The following is an 18,178-nucleotide window of genomic DNA, read 5'->3' as shown; positions in this document are numbered from 1 at the left end:
AAATTCCAATCAGCTGTAATAACTGGTCAATAAACAAGAAAAAAAGTTCCAAAGCAGCTCCCCTTTTTTAAAAAATTCAAAATTTTGTCAGTTTTTCTAAATACAAAAAAAAATTCAAACCAGCGCTGCTTATAAAGGATGGAACAGGTGAACAGTAAACAGGAGACCCAGTTAATTACAATAACTAGGGGGGCCAGTTACTGAATCATTTACTAATTGTCAGGCTTCAAATGCAGCAGTGCATTAATGCAGGATGTAAACATGCAAGCAAGCTGGTAGGCTCAAAAGCAAGTCATGATAACAAAGTACTGTAGAAGGAAAATCTTCATTTTACAGAAACTTGTGCAAGATCTCAGGCTTTTTTCAACAGCCTCCTGTTTTAGGAGTCTGCCTAAGTATTCCGAATGTACAGAGCACAGTTCTGCTCCACATCTCACTGGTCAAACAATCTAGAGGTATCAGTCCCTTGAATGGCTGCTTAAGAAAGTTTTCACTATCTGTTGTGAAATCAGGGCTTGAACTAGGGAGCAGCACGCGTACCAGCACTCTCCTGAGCTGTCTTTTTGGGCTCCAAAATGTGAATCTTATGGAGGAGAACACAAGCTCAAGGAGCTTAGCGGAGCCCAGGGGTATATTTGAACCCCAGTTAGGGGAGCCGAGCCCAGCAGAGCGTGCAAACAGTTCAAACAGCTCCACAGTACATCATGAGTGGCATCTCATTTTGATGTCTCATGTGGGTTATTAATTTGTGGAAGGAGCTTGGAAGGGTCCTACCACCATTTTTTCCCCCAAGTTAGACCCCAGCCTCTGATCTCTCCCAAATGTAGATATAAACACCAGGGTTTCTGGATATTTTGAGTGGCAAAAGAAAGGCTCAGTGTGACCTGAGATAAGGTCTTCCATTGTTCATCAATACCAGTGCAGGTCTGTTTGCCTGGCAGAGTTCATGGCTGATGTGAGAAAGAAGAAGTCAGACAGCAGAGCAACTGAGCAGCAGGAACAGAGGGAAAGAAGGGAACAGAGAGACTCACCTGGCAAGAGAGGAAAAGGAGGAACCCACCCAGGAACAGAGAAAGGGAATACATGCAGCAGAGCTAACCCTGAAGTGAAAAGGAGCCCACGCGACAAAGTTAGAGACCATAAGGAAACAGGATGGAGACCCATTCAGCAGAAGAAGAGAATGGGAACAAGGAGGCTCACCCAGCTATGATGTAAGGGACATGGAAGGTGACTCACCCTGAACGCACAGATATAAGTTCTTCTCCACTTGCAGACTTCCCATGACATTGTACACAGTCACTTTGTAATTTCCACTGTCCTCTTCCATCAGGTGGTTTATTTTCAGGGTTCCATTGGGGAACATCTCATATTTTTTCTTATCCTTGTTATATTTCATATCAGAACCTTTGCCTTTCGTGAGGCGTAATGAATCTTTGAGCCATGTTACTTCCTGTTGCTGATCCACTTTGAAGTCATGAATGTTCAGGAAAACAGAACCATTCTGCATGCCATACTCATTACAGGGTTCGTTTGCAGACCCTTCAAACAGGGGAAGAACAATACAGCCCGATTAGTGTCTGTCCAAAGCGTCTATGGATGAGTGTTAACAGTAGACACTGCAGCATTAAATAACTTGGTCACAAAGTTAAATGCCTCACTTTTCCCTTATTTCCCAAACCACTCCTCATTAATAAGGGTGTGCATTTACATAGCTGCTTTCATCTCAGGCCCTCAGAGCAACTCCTGAACATTAGTTAGTTAAGCTTCCCAAACAGTCCATTTTAATTCTGAACACAGAAGTTATGGGCCAAATTTTCAGAAGTGCCCTTAGGGGTGCCTTGGTTTCGGAGGTGGTCATTTTAAGACCCCTCGGGCTGGTTTTCAAAGGCGCTGAGCACCTGCGGCTCCAAGTCAATAAGGCTTGTGAGCGCACATTTCCTCTGCAAATCAGGCTGTGTTGTATGTGCCTCAAGATGGGCACCCACAACTGAGGCAGCCAAAATTACTCAAAACGCTTCTGACAATTCAGACCTGTGGCCAAAATTTTCAAGTGACCAGTGATCCTGAGTGCCTCAATTTAAACTTGAGACAGGTTAAAGACCAGCTGTTCAGCTATTTCTGAAAAATCAGCCTCCTTTAATGTGTCTTGAGTTGAACACTGAAAATCATTAGTCACTTTTCAAAATCTTGGCCTAAGCAACTTGCCTGAGGTCACACAGTGAGTGAGTGAGTGACAGAGGTGGGAGTAAGACCCAGAGGTCCTCCCTCCTGCATGGCTGTGACCAAAGGATACACTCCCTCCCTCCAAGAGCTCTCTTTCATGGGTACTATCACCTGATAAACACAGGCCCAAAGGCAGGCTTTCCCCCTCTTTTCAGGTCACCTTTGAGTTCAGTTCCCTTTGTGCAAAACAGATAATACCCAGTTCACAAGGGTGCTACTGCAAGTGGTTGTTCAGCACTTGAAGATGTTAGCGGTCACATAAGGGCTAAATATTGGTATTATTAAGAAAGGTAAAGGCTGTTTAGCCTTATTCATGTTGTTACATATCAAGAACCATTTATCTTCCCATGGTATATCTTCTGTCACAAGATCTCATGTCTATTTATCTCAAACTGAATCTAAATCTAAAAATCACAGCCTCTGCGTACTGAATAGTAATAGCAGATTGGGTTTTAGAGCACAGATTTTGCCTGAAGGTGACTTCAAATGAGAAGCTGACTCCACACAGACATTTGTGTAGATTCTTAGTCTGTACCGCATAAGCAAATTGATAAATATATTGAAACAATCAGACAGGTTAAATACATGCTTGTAAGTTTCAAATAAAATAAATTAATTAACAGCAAAAAACTTTCAATCTTCCATTTGCTAAATTAATTTCCCTCTAATCTATGGGATAAAGCTATACTGGTAGGCATGGTGAGCTATGCTGAATTAATTTTACACAGTGCAAGTTCTTTTCCCCATAGAGAGAAACTAGGATTATAAATCTATTATTATAACATATAATCCTTTATTATAAAGTTTTCATTAGATCTAGAGTATGATAAAATACATCACAGCGAGGAAAACTGAAAACTAATTACTGCTTTGTGAAATAGTAATATTGGAGTCAAATAAAAAAAATTAGACTATCATGCTTGTTCAGCAAAATAATTATTTGAGACATCTGAGAGAGATGGCCCATTAGAGCCCATGAGAGGATGAAGAGTTTCATGCACTGCATCCGCCAGCCCAAAGGGAAGCTATTATTGAGTTATCAAGTTTCTTAAAAAGCATTCAGCATTTCTAATGGAACATTCTGAAATCACTCACTCTTGGAAGTGTAACTATTTTAATAATATTCGTTCTCCCAATAAGTGTTAACAGGAGCACCAAAAGCCCTTTGTAAAACCTGCAGCATTTTTGACAAAGAAAAAAAAATGTAATTCAGATACTTGCTCCTCCTCAGAATTACTCCCAGATATTTAGAGTTATTACTACTCATTATTATTTGTAGCGCATATTCTATCATTTATATTTTGCATATGTAGATGAAGGAAAGATTGATCAAAATCCTGAGGAAGGAAAGCTCAATAGTATTCCAATTGACAGACAGTCCCGATAGGTCTTTAAAAGTTTGCTTGGTCTCCCGAATCATTGGAACAGAAGTCTGAGCATCCCAAACAAACAACACTAAGTCCTCTGTATAGACAATGAAACAATATTTGTTGATAGTGCCAACTGAAATACTCTGCAAAGGACAGAAAGATCAGAATTTAGCTACAAACTGGTCAGTTGCAGTCACAAAGAGGCTGGGATGATTCAAGTGCAGTGAACTAAAAAGAGCTGCACTGATAATACTTTACCCATCTGAGAAAAGTAGTATTCACTTTTAAAGTTTCAAACATTTTAAACAAATAGAGCCATTCAAGGAAATCAAGAGTCTGTTTTAAGTCCATAGCAAGAATATATTCCTTATTTATCTAGTCCTTGTACATAGGAAACATTAAACAACCATCATAAAGCATCGACTGTTGGATTTATTCCGGTCATTCATGAATGGTTCTTGTGTACTGAATCCACTACTACTTGTTCTAATCTATAAGCCAAAATTGCAACTAAATTTTTAGATTAAAGTTTTAAAAAAATAATTGATATAACTAGAAACAACACATTAGGTACATACATATGGGTAACTTACAACCTAGACCGACCCCACCCTATCATATGATCATTTGTATTTATCACCCTTTCTGTTAATATTCCTTTGCAAAAAATACTTGCACTGTCAACAGTTCTGTTTCCCTTTATTAACATGTTCGTTACTAGAAAAGAGCAATGGGTCTACACAGTGAAGTCGCTCTTGAATAAGGTTACGAAAAAAATGCAACATCTTCATTGAGGGCAGTAGGAAAAACTCCATGTTGACACTTACCTATATCAATATGTGTCAGATAAAGGATTGTTAGACTAAAGCTAAAACCATTTACAAAGTATTATTATAAATATAATAATAGCAAGCTCAGGTCATGGGTTCCCCCAGACTGAAGGCTATTATTATTTTATTTAGCTAAGAGATCTTACAGCACTTTGCAAAGTAAGGTAGATATCATTATCTTCATTGTACCCATGGGAAAAGTGAGGCCATGTGCTTAACAATGAAGGCTTGATCCTACAAGGACATGAGCACTCTGCCCCCAACAGCAAAGCATTTGAGTACAGGTTTCAATCTAAGCACGTGAATAGTTCTTTTGAAGTCAGTGGGACTACTCGTATGCTGAAAGTGAAGCATGTATTTAAGAGCTTTGACTGGACTGGGGACAGAATGCTGACAACTTTGCAGGATCAAGCCCTAAGAGTTTTAGAGTGAAATTCTGACTCTATTAAAGTCAATGGCCAAGGATCGAGGCCAGGATTTTACCCTAAAGGTCCCATTGCCAGTTCCCCAAATATCTGGATCTTCGCAGCTTCATAAGGGCTAGCTACCATTCAGAGGGTTGTGTAACACTCTTTAAATGATTTATTTGCACTGCTATAATTCTTCTAGAGACAAGGAGCCAAACTCATCTCGGATTTTAGTACAGTTAAACCAGGGAAGAATGTGGCCCATGATATTTAGGTAAGATCCAAGGATTTTTATCAGATCATCCATCTTGCCCCAAGCTTCACTATTTAGCTTTAAGTAGATGATGTGTGGCAGAGATGGGATCAGTCACATTTAATTTTGCTTACACATTTCTATATTAAAAACACTATCAAAGGAATAATCTAAAACATACTGGTAATAACTTGCTGCTCAACTATAACTGAGTCAGGGGAGAGGCTTAAAATGTGCAGTGTGGACAAGACCATCCCAAATTCTCATAACTGGGTGAAACCCTGGGACAGCGCAGTTATAGGTCCCATCCACCTTGAAAATTATAGCCGTATTGGAACTGGATCCCAGAGTCTGTTATAATTGTGGCATAGATGGGCCTAATTCAGCACCCTGTTAAGATATCCATCACCCTTGTCTGGGTACAAGAAATGGCTGTTAACAATCTACCACAGTTTTAAACGCTTTAAGTGCAATTTTAAGCAAAGCCAGCCTGAAAGGGCAAAAAGCTGGTGCAAACTCACCTTTTACACAGGAGAATAAAACCACCAGGCACTTGGCTAGAAAAATCCCCCTAAAGTTCATTTTCAAATTCATATCTCCAAACTGTCCCTGCGCGAAGAAAGCTCCTGGCCAGTGAGATGAAGTTCTTCTTATGATCAGCAGCTTTTTGGTGCGTCAGCACAGCCCTGGCACCTCTTGTCTCCTCCTCCTCTTGCTCACCGTAACATTTGCATTTCGGTCACACACACGAGCAGAGTGGAACTGGTTCTCGGACCATTGTTTTAACCAGGAACAACTTGAAGGGATTGAGGAAAGTGCAAGCCTCAAATATCAGAATTTCCCCCCAATTTTGTCCCAACTTGAGAACAGAACCTGAGCCACATGTTTCTTTGATGTTCAGCTAAGGACCTTGACCTCTACATCCATGTCCCAGAAGAAGGGATGTGGAGAAGTCTTACTATTCTCCTGCTGCCACATTTAACCTGCCTTGGGAGGTCTTCTTGGGTGAGAAAGAAAGAAGACCCAGCAACCAGCTATCACCCTCCAGGGTCTTCAGGGACTAGCTGGCAGGTTTAAGAAGTAGCTGAGGTCTGCTGAGAGGAGGTGTGTTATGTAGATAGCATAAACACCTCCTTTGAAAAGCTTTTGATTAGCTTCACACAAACATTTGTGCTTTGAGGGGCTTTTGAACTGAAACTGAACTCCAGGCTTAGTGAGGTTCACCCGTAATTAGCAGTACTGTGCAAACACACAGGTGTTTCAAAACCCTCTTGAGCATTTAGGAAGGAGTCTGCTGTGAAAGACACAAGGAGCCGTATGGAGCATGGGAAGAGTGCAGTGCCTCATCCTCCGCCAGGATTTGGTCTCGGGGGCTGCCATGTTGAAAAGAGGGTGTCTGGGGCCAACGAGGGATAAGATGTTAAGAAAGCTCCTGTTACAGCATTAAACAGTTAAGTGTTGGGGGGGGGTTTAGTTTCAAGTTGTTATTGGCTTATTCCCTTTGCAACAGCCACCATTACAATTTTTTGTAAAAGGCACAGAAAAAGAAGGAAAAACCCATTAAAGCATTTCAAATGTAAAGTATGAGGGCAGGTCTACACTTGAAACGCTGCTTCGGCGCAGCTGCACTGATGCAACTGTGCTACTTTAGTGAAGACACTCTACGCCGATGGGGGAGAGCTCGCCCCTGGGCGTAGTTAATCCACCTCCGTGAGAGGCGGTAGCTATGTTGAGGGGGAGAAACCCTGCTGCTGACACAGCGCTGTCTGCATCAGCACTTACGTCAGCAAAACGTCGTTGCTCAGGAGTGGGGATTTTTCATAACCCTGAGCGATGTATTTATACCAAAGTAATGCCGTAGTGTAGACCTGGCCTTATGGGACGCTTTTGTTTTAACACATGCATCCGACGAAGTGAGTATTCACCCACAAAAGCTCACGCTCCAATACGTCTGTTAGTCTATAAGGTGCCACAGCACTCTTTGCTGCTTTTACAGATCCAGACTAACACGGCTACCCCTCTGGTATTTGTTTTAACAGTATCCCTTATTCCCTTTCCCTGTAGCTGTACCTAGTTTTTATAAGGAAAACCCCTGTCCGACAGTCTTTTAGATGGTGTTAACGATGGTAACAGTGTCCTTTTGGGGAAAGGGGGAAAAAGTTAGTTGAAATGGGCTGGAGCTGCTGTTGTTGCTGGAATCTGATCCTGCTTCCTTCAAAACAAAACCAGACTAACACACACACACACACACACACACACACGGGGAGAGAAAAGAACAGAAAATGCAGCTTCTGTCTCAGGTGTTGACTTTCCCTTACAACATGGCTACTGGAGAAAAATGGCACAGCACAGTGTCTCATCAGCTACTCAGGACCTGGCAGACTTCTACCAGTATCAGGCAGTTTAAAGCTTTGCCTTTAGCTACCTTGATGATAACAGGCTCACAGCAGCATTGCAAAGGGTGGAATTGTCTTGGCTGATTAAGATAGGCAGTGTTATTAGACAGAGGCAAAAGAGAGAGGGGAAAGAAGTGTGCGGGGGTGGAGGGAGAAGGAAAAAGGACATGTGTGGGAGGGAGTATGACAGCAAGAACCAAAGTCTCATATTCCAGGTAGTGTTTGGGATCTAGATGAAGTCATGGTGTAAGGTCTGAGGCCTTTTTCTGCAGCCATATTAGGAGAGCAGCAGCCATGAGCCAAGAAGCAGAAAGTCACATCCTTACATTCCATCTAAATGACAGTAAAACAATGCAACATTGGGCTGTTAAGAAGGCCATCTTGTCCTAACAGCACCTACCATCACCAGATAAAAAAATAGATCTTAAGATGTTTAAAGAAACTGTTGTATTCTGTCTGGCAAGGAATCACTTAGCAGTTATAGCTGTGAAATCTCTACTTCTTTATTGTTTTGCCTTTATAGTCCCTGCTTCTCTATTGTTTATCTGTATGGTTTCTATCTGGTTCTTTGATTGTTTCTGTTTGTTACATAACCAATTTTGCAAGGTGTAAATCAACTAAGATGGTGGGGTATGTTTGGGTGAAGAATTGTTTTGCAATATGTTAGGATTGGTCAAAGAATTATTTTGTAATACTTTAGTAAAATGATTGGTTAAGGTACAGCTAAGCAGGACTCCAGTTTCACTGTCTAAACTAGGGTCCCAAAGGAAGTTCTTTGGAACCAACTCCAGGACACAGCCCAAGATCAGAACTGCCAGACCTTAGCAACCTGCCAACTACATCGTGAGAAGCTGGATTCCACAGACGATCTGATCCTGACTGGCCAGCAGGAAAAGTTTGTCTGCCTTATTGGGAGTGGTGAGCATTGTATGCTTAGTGTGTGTATTCTGTTTTGGTGATTGTTAATAAATAGGTTAGGGATATTAGTGTGTAAGGCTCTTTCACTGGTAAAAGACCCCGCAAACCCACAGAATGTAAGATTACACCTTGAGCCCACGGAAGGGTAAAGGTGGGTACCCTAGAGTGTGCAGGGAACAGTGGAGGTGGCGATGTCATGTGGTTCCTGCTTTCTGGCCTAGTCTGGTCAGAGCCTGACTAGAGCAGGGAGACAAAGACCCAACAGGGTCCTAGGTGACAACGTGGCTGGCAGATATGATGGTGAAACTCATTCCTTCCAGTTCACCTGTCCCCCTTCTTCCCCCAAACAGCCAACATCCAAGAAGGGAGGGCAACTGCACACTATTAACGTTACCAATCAAAACAATTATAAATATTTCCTGCCATTATTAGACTTCTTTAGCTTATTGTCATGCTTATCTAGGACTTTACCAGGAGCCTTGGAGATCCCTTAGGACAGCTCCTTTATCCCAAACAATCCAGTCTGGGCCAACTATTTCCCTTCAACTTTTGCTGACTTTCATAAACAATTTTACGTAACAGGCCGAGCTAAACTTATGTTACCTTGAACAACTTAGAGTACAGGCCTCTGCACAACAGGACCCTGCTGGGTCTCAGAGCATCTCGTCTTCTGGACATACCATCCACTAGAGAAACCACTTGCTGCTCTTGCAGCTCTAGCAAACAGGCTAGAGGGAGGAAAAAAACAAAACAAAACAAAACAAAAGACACCAAACACTGCAGAAACGCTGCCCTGGCCTAAACCACGCAGCACCTATGTAGTTTAGGCCAGCAGTCCCCAAACTTTGGAGGGTCGCGCACCCCGTTTACCACTGTCCACACAACCCTGGCCCCCCTGAGCTGAGGCCAGGAGTGGGGATGTGGCTCAGGGGGAGGGAGGGCAACGTGAACAGGGTAATGGGGCCAAAGCTGGGGCTGCAGCTTCGGGTGGGTCTGGGGTTAATGCTGCGGCCATGTGCCACAGCTGGCGGCGGAGGCAGAGCCACAGCTGGGCTGCAGTGGGGGGCTGGAAGCTGGCCCCATGGCCAGGTGTGACTCCACTCCTGGCCTTGCCCCCAGCCTCAGCCCTGGACTGAGAACAGAGCTGTAGCCAGGTGTGTGCGGGACTGAGAGTCGGTGATGTGGCAGGGGGCCCAACTGGAGCAGAGCTGGGGGTGGGGAGGGCTGGATGGCACTCCCTCCCTGCCCCCATGGAGGCTGGCCAGGCCCTTCCGTGCCCCCTGGATGGTCCTCCATGCCCCCCTAGGGGGGCACGCCCCACACTTTGGGGACCTCTGATTTAGGCCATGTGTTTGTCCTGGCTGCAGATACCTGCTGCACAACCATCACCTGGGTCAAACCTCAGACTAGCACAATTGAAGCAGTGGGACTAGCATCATATGCAGATACCAACAGCACTGTCCCTCCCCAAGCTAAACCTGGCACTGACAATACTAGGCAATTATGCTGCCATAGTAGCTGACAGAAGCCTTTTTTTCTTATTGTATTGTTGGTCTCTCTCATGCTCTACCTAAGTCCCAGTCTGAAGAGCTCAGAGCTCACAGCCACTCCCTTGGCTGTCAGGGGGACACTTAGGGTATGTTTATGCTGCAATTGGAGGTATAATTGTAGCACAGAAAGACAAACCTGTCACACTGTCTGGAGTGGCTCATGACTGTGAGTGCCTACTCCAGGGCAAACTGTGAAAAAAACAAAACAAAACACAACTGGTGGTGTGTTTTATAATTAGATGTTACCAGCCCAATAACATGTGAACTCCTGGATCACTATAACAGTCTTACCATGGAGTCAGACAGTCCCCTTAGGCTCTTCAGTCTATCTTGCCACCCAGGCAAGCTGGACTTAGTGTTAAATGGTCACCTACACCAAAGATCACACCATATTCAGGTTACTTCCAGCTCCAAGAGACAGTCATATACCTCAGATCAATTTGTATCTCAGATCTCACACCAAAAGACAATGCCTATAGCCAATCCTGTAATAAACTAACTAAAGATTTATTACTTACCTACATTAGTACATCTTACTACAGTAGTATGTTTTGTTTTATTTGCAATATCTACTCAGTATTGTTAACTACGTCCCACTGACCATGAGGGTGGGAGTGCCGGATGCCGGGACAGTAGCTTCTTGGAACCCAGAACTGAAGCAGCTCGAGTGCTGCTAGCTCTAGCACTGGTGAGAATCCAGGGGAGTGCTGACTCTGATCATCAGGAAGCGCGAGCGCAGTCTACCATACTTAGCCGGAGGATCTGGTAGACAGGACAGTGAGTCCTGTGCAGGCTCGAGCAGTTGGCTCAGCCCTGCTGACCCATTCAGTTTTGAATTGTTGGAGGACAGTGAGTCCTGCAGGCTTAGACCGGACAACCTGGTGGGCCTTTTGGTATTGGAAAAGACAGTATCTCTTTGGAAGCTCGTTCTGGATGACCCAGTGAGCTGGGATTAAGTAGGCGCCAGCTCTGATAGCTTGGAAAACAGACACCAGCCCAAGAGGTTGTGGTGGTCCTATGAGAGCTGGGAAGCTCTGAGCACACTCCAGTTCAGACAGTTGGGTGCTGCTGATTGCTGACTCTGACAGTCAGTAGCGAGTGAGTCTCCCACTAAGGAACTTGGGCAGGCTGCGGTAGTGCAGACTAGTTCAAAGACGAGATAGAAAACAGAGAGCAGCTGGTTGGACACCAGAGTTAAATAAAAATTCTTTTGGATATTGTGTAAATCATTTCAGGAAATGTAAAAACCCATGGTCAAAGGGTCTATTTACCAGGGCAGATGTATGACACTCAATGTAAAAAATGGGAAGTTCGTGTAGTAGCTAAGCCTAGCCTGAGCCGCAAGATTGGAAGAGAGTGTTAATTTATGGTTTAGCAATAGCAGGCAGTGAATTAAGCAGGCACTGTAGGGAGCAAAGGCAGGAGAACTCCCAATTAAAAGATCTGTTAGCAGGAAAACATCTGGGAATGGAAAAGCGGGGTAGTAACATGGATGGGTTAACAGCTCAGAATCTAAGCTATGTGCTCAAAATCAGTAAACTGGAGCTGCAACTTCAAGAGCAAAGTGCCCCCAAACAAAAGGAAAGAGAGAGAGAGAGAGAGAGAGAACTATGTATTAGCACCGAAGAACAAAGAATTGCCAGCCGCACTCCAGGAGCTGGGGAAGGAGTTAAAGAGCAGCCAAGGCCGTCACACTGCCTGTAATAGCAAGATTAACAGACTGCAAGAGAAGCTAAAACAAACTCAAGGGATGCTAGCAGCAGTGAGTTTGGACCCATTGAGAGGGTCGGAGTCTGAGACAGACTCGGAAGATACAGAAGAAGCATCAGCAAGTGATCAAGGGTCCACAAAGGAAGCAGCAGTAAGGTGCCAGCCTTCAGCTTCCTTAATAGCAGAAGCTGAAGAAATCACGGAGAGGAGAGGACTTCTTATGGCGCCGATCACAACCACAGTTGTAAATTGTGGATCATCTTGTCCAGCAGAGACCAGATATGAAATTAAGTTGTATGCACCAGGACAGGCTAAAGCCCCAGGAAAGGCTCTGGGGCCATTAAATCATGAAACCTCCCTCAACTGTCTCTCCAGAGTCAGTACTTTACCTGGAATCCACAAAGGCGATTCAGCTGCACTCTTAAGGGAGTGCATGAGCAGGGATGAATATAGTGCCTCACCCTGGGACATCCAAATGGCTAATACAGAAAATGTCATGAAGATGTGTGGAAGAGAATACACATTGTTATTATTCCCATGGTAATATCATTGGGAATTTCTGCTCAGAGAGACAAAGGATGGGCGAGCGTCCAGAAAAATGTTTAAATAGGGAAAAACTCCTCTACTGGCTTGCAGGGGCTATGTCCTGTAATACCCCTGAATTGAAAGAGACTTTATGACAAGGGTTGCTGCTTACCTTAAAGGTAACCATTGGAGCAGTGGATCCTAACACCATTGCACTGAAAGACCTAGAAGACAAGCTGTGGGAAGCTTTTGAGATCCAATGTGAAGCCTTCCCATCACACTGGCAAAAGCAAAAATGATAGCTGGGGTGAAAGAGGGTAACAGAAAGTACAGAAAAGGAAAGATGTTTAGCAGCAGCAATCAGCAGAAAGCAGAAAGGACAGATGGTTCTCACTCCAGCAAGCCAGAAAGAGGAATAAATAATCAGGATGCAACGGTGGCTAAGTCTTTTAGAGTCATGCTCTGGAGACGATTGGTTAGGCACGAGCCAAAGGACAACATAGACAGCCTACTGACCAAGGAGCTTCTTAAAAGGTTAGCTAAATATGAAGATGGCAAGGAAAGAGCAAACACCTGTATGGAGCAGCGAGTGGACAATGGTCCTAACTTAATGTGACAGGGCCAAGCTCCCCTTCCTTTCCCAACAGTAGTGCCAATATCCAGTGAACAGTGGGGAAGACCAGTAGTAAAAGCTACGATGAGGGGAGAGAGAGTTTGGTCAATTTCAGCAGAAGTTGCTAATTGATCTGAGTGACACCATATCTATTATTTACTCTAAAGCCTAGTCCAAGGTAAAAGAATTGCCCATAAAATAAATGAAAATCCTTGAAGGATTCAATGGAACAGAGAGCCTTGTACCATTTTTAGAACCCATTACTTGTGCTATTGACAAGATTACCACAAAAGCAACATTTGGCCTACTGGATGGAAATGAAATATTGGGAGCTTATATCCTATCCCAATTGAAACTTGTAGTGGATTTGCGAAATAGAAGACTAGTCCAAAATATAGAGGGTGCAGGATACCAAGTAATTCCAGCATCGCACAGGGTGGCTGCTTCAAAGGCATCTGAAAAGCTGATAATGCCGGAGTGGAGCCCAGAAGTAAGAAATTGCCATGAAACACCCCATTGTATTCATGACCAACAAGCTGCAGTGTGGCAAAATTGATACAGAGATAACGACTGATGGCCCAGACCCTAAGTCACAATGTCAGTACAGATACCCTTCCACTGCAGAAGAGGGATTAGAAGAGACCATTGAAGCGTTGGTAAACCAGGGAGTGCTTGTCAAGACCTCATGCACATGCAATTCTCCCATCTGGCCTAGAGGCAGCTCTAGACATTTCGCCGCCCCAAGCATGAAGCCTTGCGGGCACGCCTGCAGGAGGTCCACCGGAGCTGCGGGACCAGCACACCCTCCGCAGGCATGCCGCCGAAGGCAGCCTGCCTGCGGCCCTCCCGGCAACTGGCAGAGCGCCCCCTGCGGCATGCCGCCCCAAGCACGCGCTTGGCGTGCTGGGGCCTGGAGTCGCCCCTGCATCTGGGGAGTCTTGAAGATGTGATGGCTAGCAGTTGATTACCACAAGCTAAACAAAGTCACCCCTTGTTTAGCACCAGTGGTGGCAAAATTTAACAAGTATCAGAGGGGTAGCCATGTTAGTCTGGATCTGTAAAAGCAGCAAAGAGTCTTGTGGCATCTGTTAGTCTATAAGGTGCCACAAGACTCTTTGCAAAATTTAACAAGATCACAACCACCAAAGCCGCAGGTGCAAAATGGGTCTCTGTTCCTGACCTGTCCAGTGCGTTTTTCTCTATTCCCCTCCACAGATCAGCATGGCATAAAATTTGCGTTGATCTCTGCTGAAGGTGTGCTGCTGGTTGTTAGAGCGCCACAAGGCTTCCATAACACACCCTAAGAGGCGTGACAAAAATGTGAGGGACAGTGTGTGAAAAAGTTGAGAGTTACGTAGATGACATCTTAATAGCCACAACACTCAAGGAAAACAACTTGAAAACGCTGGATATAATTTTTGGCAAAATAAAAGATACGGGATTTTTACAAAAATCTGACAAAGGCGCAGATGGCATTACAGGAAGTCACGTATCTAGGCACTGAATTAGGAGTACATGGAAGACCACAGGACATGCAGAGGGTCAAGCTAACATGTAAGCTCCCAGCACCCCAAGATGTCTCTGCTCTTAGATTGTTTTTGGGACTTGCTGGTTTTTCAAGAGAATTTGTGGAAAGCTACGCAGAGATTGCTCATCCTTTATACCAGCTTTTAAGAAAGGGACAAGAATGGGTGTGGGGCAAAGAGCAAAAGAGAGCCTACAACAAACTGAAGCAAGTGCTCACCAAAGCTCCAGCTCTTGCCTACCCAAAACCAGACACCCCGTTTCTATTACAACTGGCAACCACCTAAAGAGGCTTGGGTGCTGTTCTGCCCCAAGACACCAGATTTATGCCTAAACCCATTGCCTGTGGTTCAAAAGTGCTGAGTGACATTGAGAAAAACAATTCTCCTCTGGCGAAAAGGAAGTCTTAGCCCTGACCTGGGCTTTGAATCATTGGGGTACCTGATAGGCATGTCTCCTGTGGATCTCAAGATGACTCTCACACCAGTAAAATACATCTTGACAGGCCACATAAATGGAGGGAGGGTATCCAAGCCCAGACTGGCAGGGTGGACCCTCAGCTTACTAAACAAGAACATCAAAGTCAACAAAGCACCTCAGTTATCCATTGTTCCATATGCCCTATTGATGCAAGGAGAGTAGCATGAGTGCCCTCTGCCAATGGAAGACCCAAAGCAAGTTAACTCACCCTTTCAAATAGGCACCACTTATCAAGAAGCAAAGATAAAAGGACTAGATATTTGGGGAGTTGACGGAAGCTGCTTCTATAAGGATAGTAAGCCATGTGCTGGGTCTGCAGCTCTGCAGATAAACACTCTCAACATCCTGCAAGGTACTGTAGTGCCTTATTCAGTGCAAGCTGCCAAGGTGGTTGTAGTATTAGCAGTATTGGATGCAGCTGAACCAGAGGTTTACATTTTCCATCTGCTCCAATTCAGATTGGGTGGTCGGAGCCCTAACTGAATGGATGCCCGTCTGGTTTCAGAGAGCCATGACCTAAGCCAATGGAAAACCTGTGGCATACTCAAAATATCTGTTGCATGCATGGAAACTTGTGGAAACTCAAAAAGGTGACACCCACCTGTGCAAAGTGAAGGCCCATAGAAAAGACCAGGCCGAAATTTCTAAATTGAATAATAAAAATTGGGCTTTCTAAGCAAGTAGCCCAGATGGGCATGGACTGTGGACTAAACCAAATCAGAAAGTATATAAAGTCCAGCACAGAGATGAAGAAATAAAAAGCCAGCTAGAGACTGTGGCCCTGCAAAAGCAAGACAAGGACCTACAAGACTTGTTACAAAAAGAAGATCACCATGGCTACAACATAGTCAGAAACAAAGTTGGGCTCATAATGGCCTTAAAGAAGGACAATGATGACACAACACCAGTCTGAGTGGTGCACATGTCTGAAAAAAGAGTTGATTAGCCTCTCACATAGCCAAGGGCATTTAGGCTCTGAAAAGACTGCCAGTAGACTGTTGTCAGTATGCTGGTGGCTAGGATTAGTAAAAGATGTGGAACATCATATTCAAAACTGCTTGGCATGTGCAGAGAACAATTCTGACCATAAAGTTAATAAAGGTCCAGTGCTGCACCAAAAAATAGCTGGACCGTGGTCAAGGCTCCAAATAGATTATATCAGGCCACTCCCATGCACTGGGTGTGGAAAAAGTACTGCCTCGTGGTGTTGGACTTATTTTTTAAATGGATTGAAGCATATCCCACACGCAATAACACTGCAATGACTACTACAAAGACCCTATTGGAGCACACCTTCACAAGATTTGGCCTATCCAAAACTATCGTCTTAGACCAAGGTCCACATTTTGTGGGCGAGACCATGAAGCCTCACTGCCGGGCCCTAAATATCCATCAAAAGTTCCACATTGTGGGTCATCCCTTGAGCTCTGGTTTAGAGCCATACTGTGCCATAAAAACAACTCTGCGGAAAATTGTAACCAATTCAGGGAAGAATGAGGACCAAAAATTACCGTTGGTGTTAATGGCGTTAAGATCGACTATAGCCACTCGTGGTTTTACAGCTCACAGGGTGTTGATGAGTTGTGTGATGCATATCCTCAAACACTGTTGGCTAGGTGGGGTCCCTCCAGATAGCTATCAAACGAGAGTCCTCATGGACCAGTTTATGGAAAAGTTACTGAACAATATTAGTAACATTCAGAAGCAAGTGGCTGTACAACTGAAGTCCAATGCTAGATTCATGGATAAAAGACTAGGGGACACCCTTAAACCAATAGAATGGAATATAGGGGTTAGAATCCTATATAGGTTTTATTCTGACAAAGGGCACGTACTAATTCCCAAACGTGTGGGTCTTGTTACTATAACTACCAAAACCAGTCCCACCGTCTATCAGGTGGAACTTAAGGGCAAAAAAGCGAAGGGGCCTTGTAGTGAGGCCGCCTGGCTCCCAGCCGCCCCAGAGAGGGACAAGCCCCTCTGGATGCCAAAGTGGGTGGAGCCACTGGAGCCTGCGCCCGCCTCCCAGAGGTCAAGGCACAGGACCGGAAGTTTAAAAGCCCAACCTCAGGGCTCAGAAGCTGCCTGGCTGCCAGAGAGGCCGGATGCTGGTGCCCTAACTCCCGCTGGGGAGACTCTTGCCGCCTGTGACCGACCCGAAGACTGGCCATACCAGTCGAGGCCGGATGCCGACCAGACGCTGGAGAAGCCAGTAAGCCTACTGGTGAGAAGGGACCCAGAGGAGCTGCCCAGCTTACCGCTCGCGGAGTACCCCAAGGAGACCCTGGTGCTCGATGCCGTAGAGGACGCCGACCAGATGTAGGTACTGGTAGAGGAGGAAGTCGGAAGTAGCCCGGGGGCAGCCGACTCTAGTCTGGCTGTGGCACACCTAGATCTGATGTCAGTGTGTTGCGGCCAGGATCCCCACTGACACAGCAGCAGGTGACCTGCTGCTCTCAGGGCCCCGGGCTGGGCCGCAGTGGAGTGAGCAGGCCTGCGTCCCCCCTGCCACCCCACTCACTGATGGCAGTCTCCCCTCACCCCGACACTCAAGACCAGGAGCTCTGAACTGCTTGCTTGTTGCCCCGCCCTGACCAGGGCCTGGACTTACTATTGAACTCTGTGCTCAGCTCCAACCTGAGGGCCTGAGCCCTTGACTGTTTCCTGTCCCACCAGGCTAACTCCCCGACTCACTGGACTTGTGTAGTGAGGCGGCCTGGCTCCCAGCCACCCCAGAGAGGGGCTACCCCAACAACACACACCTACAGGCCTCAAATGGTTCCACTCCAGCCAACTGAAAACATGGAAGAGGTTTGTGACCTAGGGTAACTATATGAAAACAACCACCTTGTTTTCTTTTGTTTACTTCCTAGGAATCACAACACCTCAATCATGCCATATGTTTAATACTCTGTTTGCACCTGCTTGTAAACATACGTAATATGTTAGTAATTAAGGAAGGAGAGTATTGTTTTTGTTATGCAAAGGGAAACCACAGTGGTAGTAGAAACCGCTCCTATTTGATGTGACTTTGGATCCACCACATCTAGCAGTCATGGTTCCCATAATTGTTTGTGCTTATGAAAAGGCACCTTATTGTTTCCTCCTTTGGCAAGAGGAAAAAGGCAATAGTTCTGTGATGGCAATGGTGGAAACTAACAGTTCCCAATTAACAGCCTTGGATACAAAGGCAAAAGCAGTCTACTTTTGTTTAAAAAGTACGATCATAGTTGCAAATGGGAATTTAAGGACGAACATCTGGAAGAATATTCTAATGTACAAAGGATAAAAAGCTCATTATGGTGTGCAAGTCTAATATTCCCTCTCATGTAAAGGTGTCAACTGTTCAAGTAGAAGTTAACATGAATTTGCAATCCCA

The 18,178-nt window shown here is 44.9% G+C and overlaps 1 protein-coding gene across 3 annotated transcripts in view; it reads right to left on the bottom strand.

Moving 5' to 3' along the window:
• LOC123361841 (T-cell surface antigen CD2-like) overlaps positions 1–18,178 on the bottom strand; it is a 50,055-nt gene that overhangs the window by 14,330 nt on the left and 17,547 nt on the right. For 2 of the 3 annotated variants that reach the window (XM_045002013.1, XM_045002012.1), the window contains one exon: positions 1,237–1,539. In XM_045002013.1, the coding sequence (XP_044857948.1) occupies positions 1,237–1,507 (271 nt within the window). In that variant the 5' untranslated portion in view covers positions 1,508–1,539. Of the gene's footprint in view, positions 1–1,236; positions 1,540–5,604; positions 5,729–18,178 lie in introns of those variants that run through there. The other variant, XM_045002014.1, reaches the window with a different exon arrangement.

The sequence above is a fragment of the Mauremys mutica genome, chromosome 1, assembly GCF_020497125.1.
Source record: "Mauremys mutica isolate MM-2020 ecotype Southern chromosome 1, ASM2049712v1, whole genome shotgun sequence".
NCBI classification, from domain to species: domain Eukaryota; kingdom Metazoa; phylum Chordata; order Testudines; family Geoemydidae; genus Mauremys; species Mauremys mutica.
This window is presented reverse-complemented; position numbering and strand designations above follow the sequence as displayed.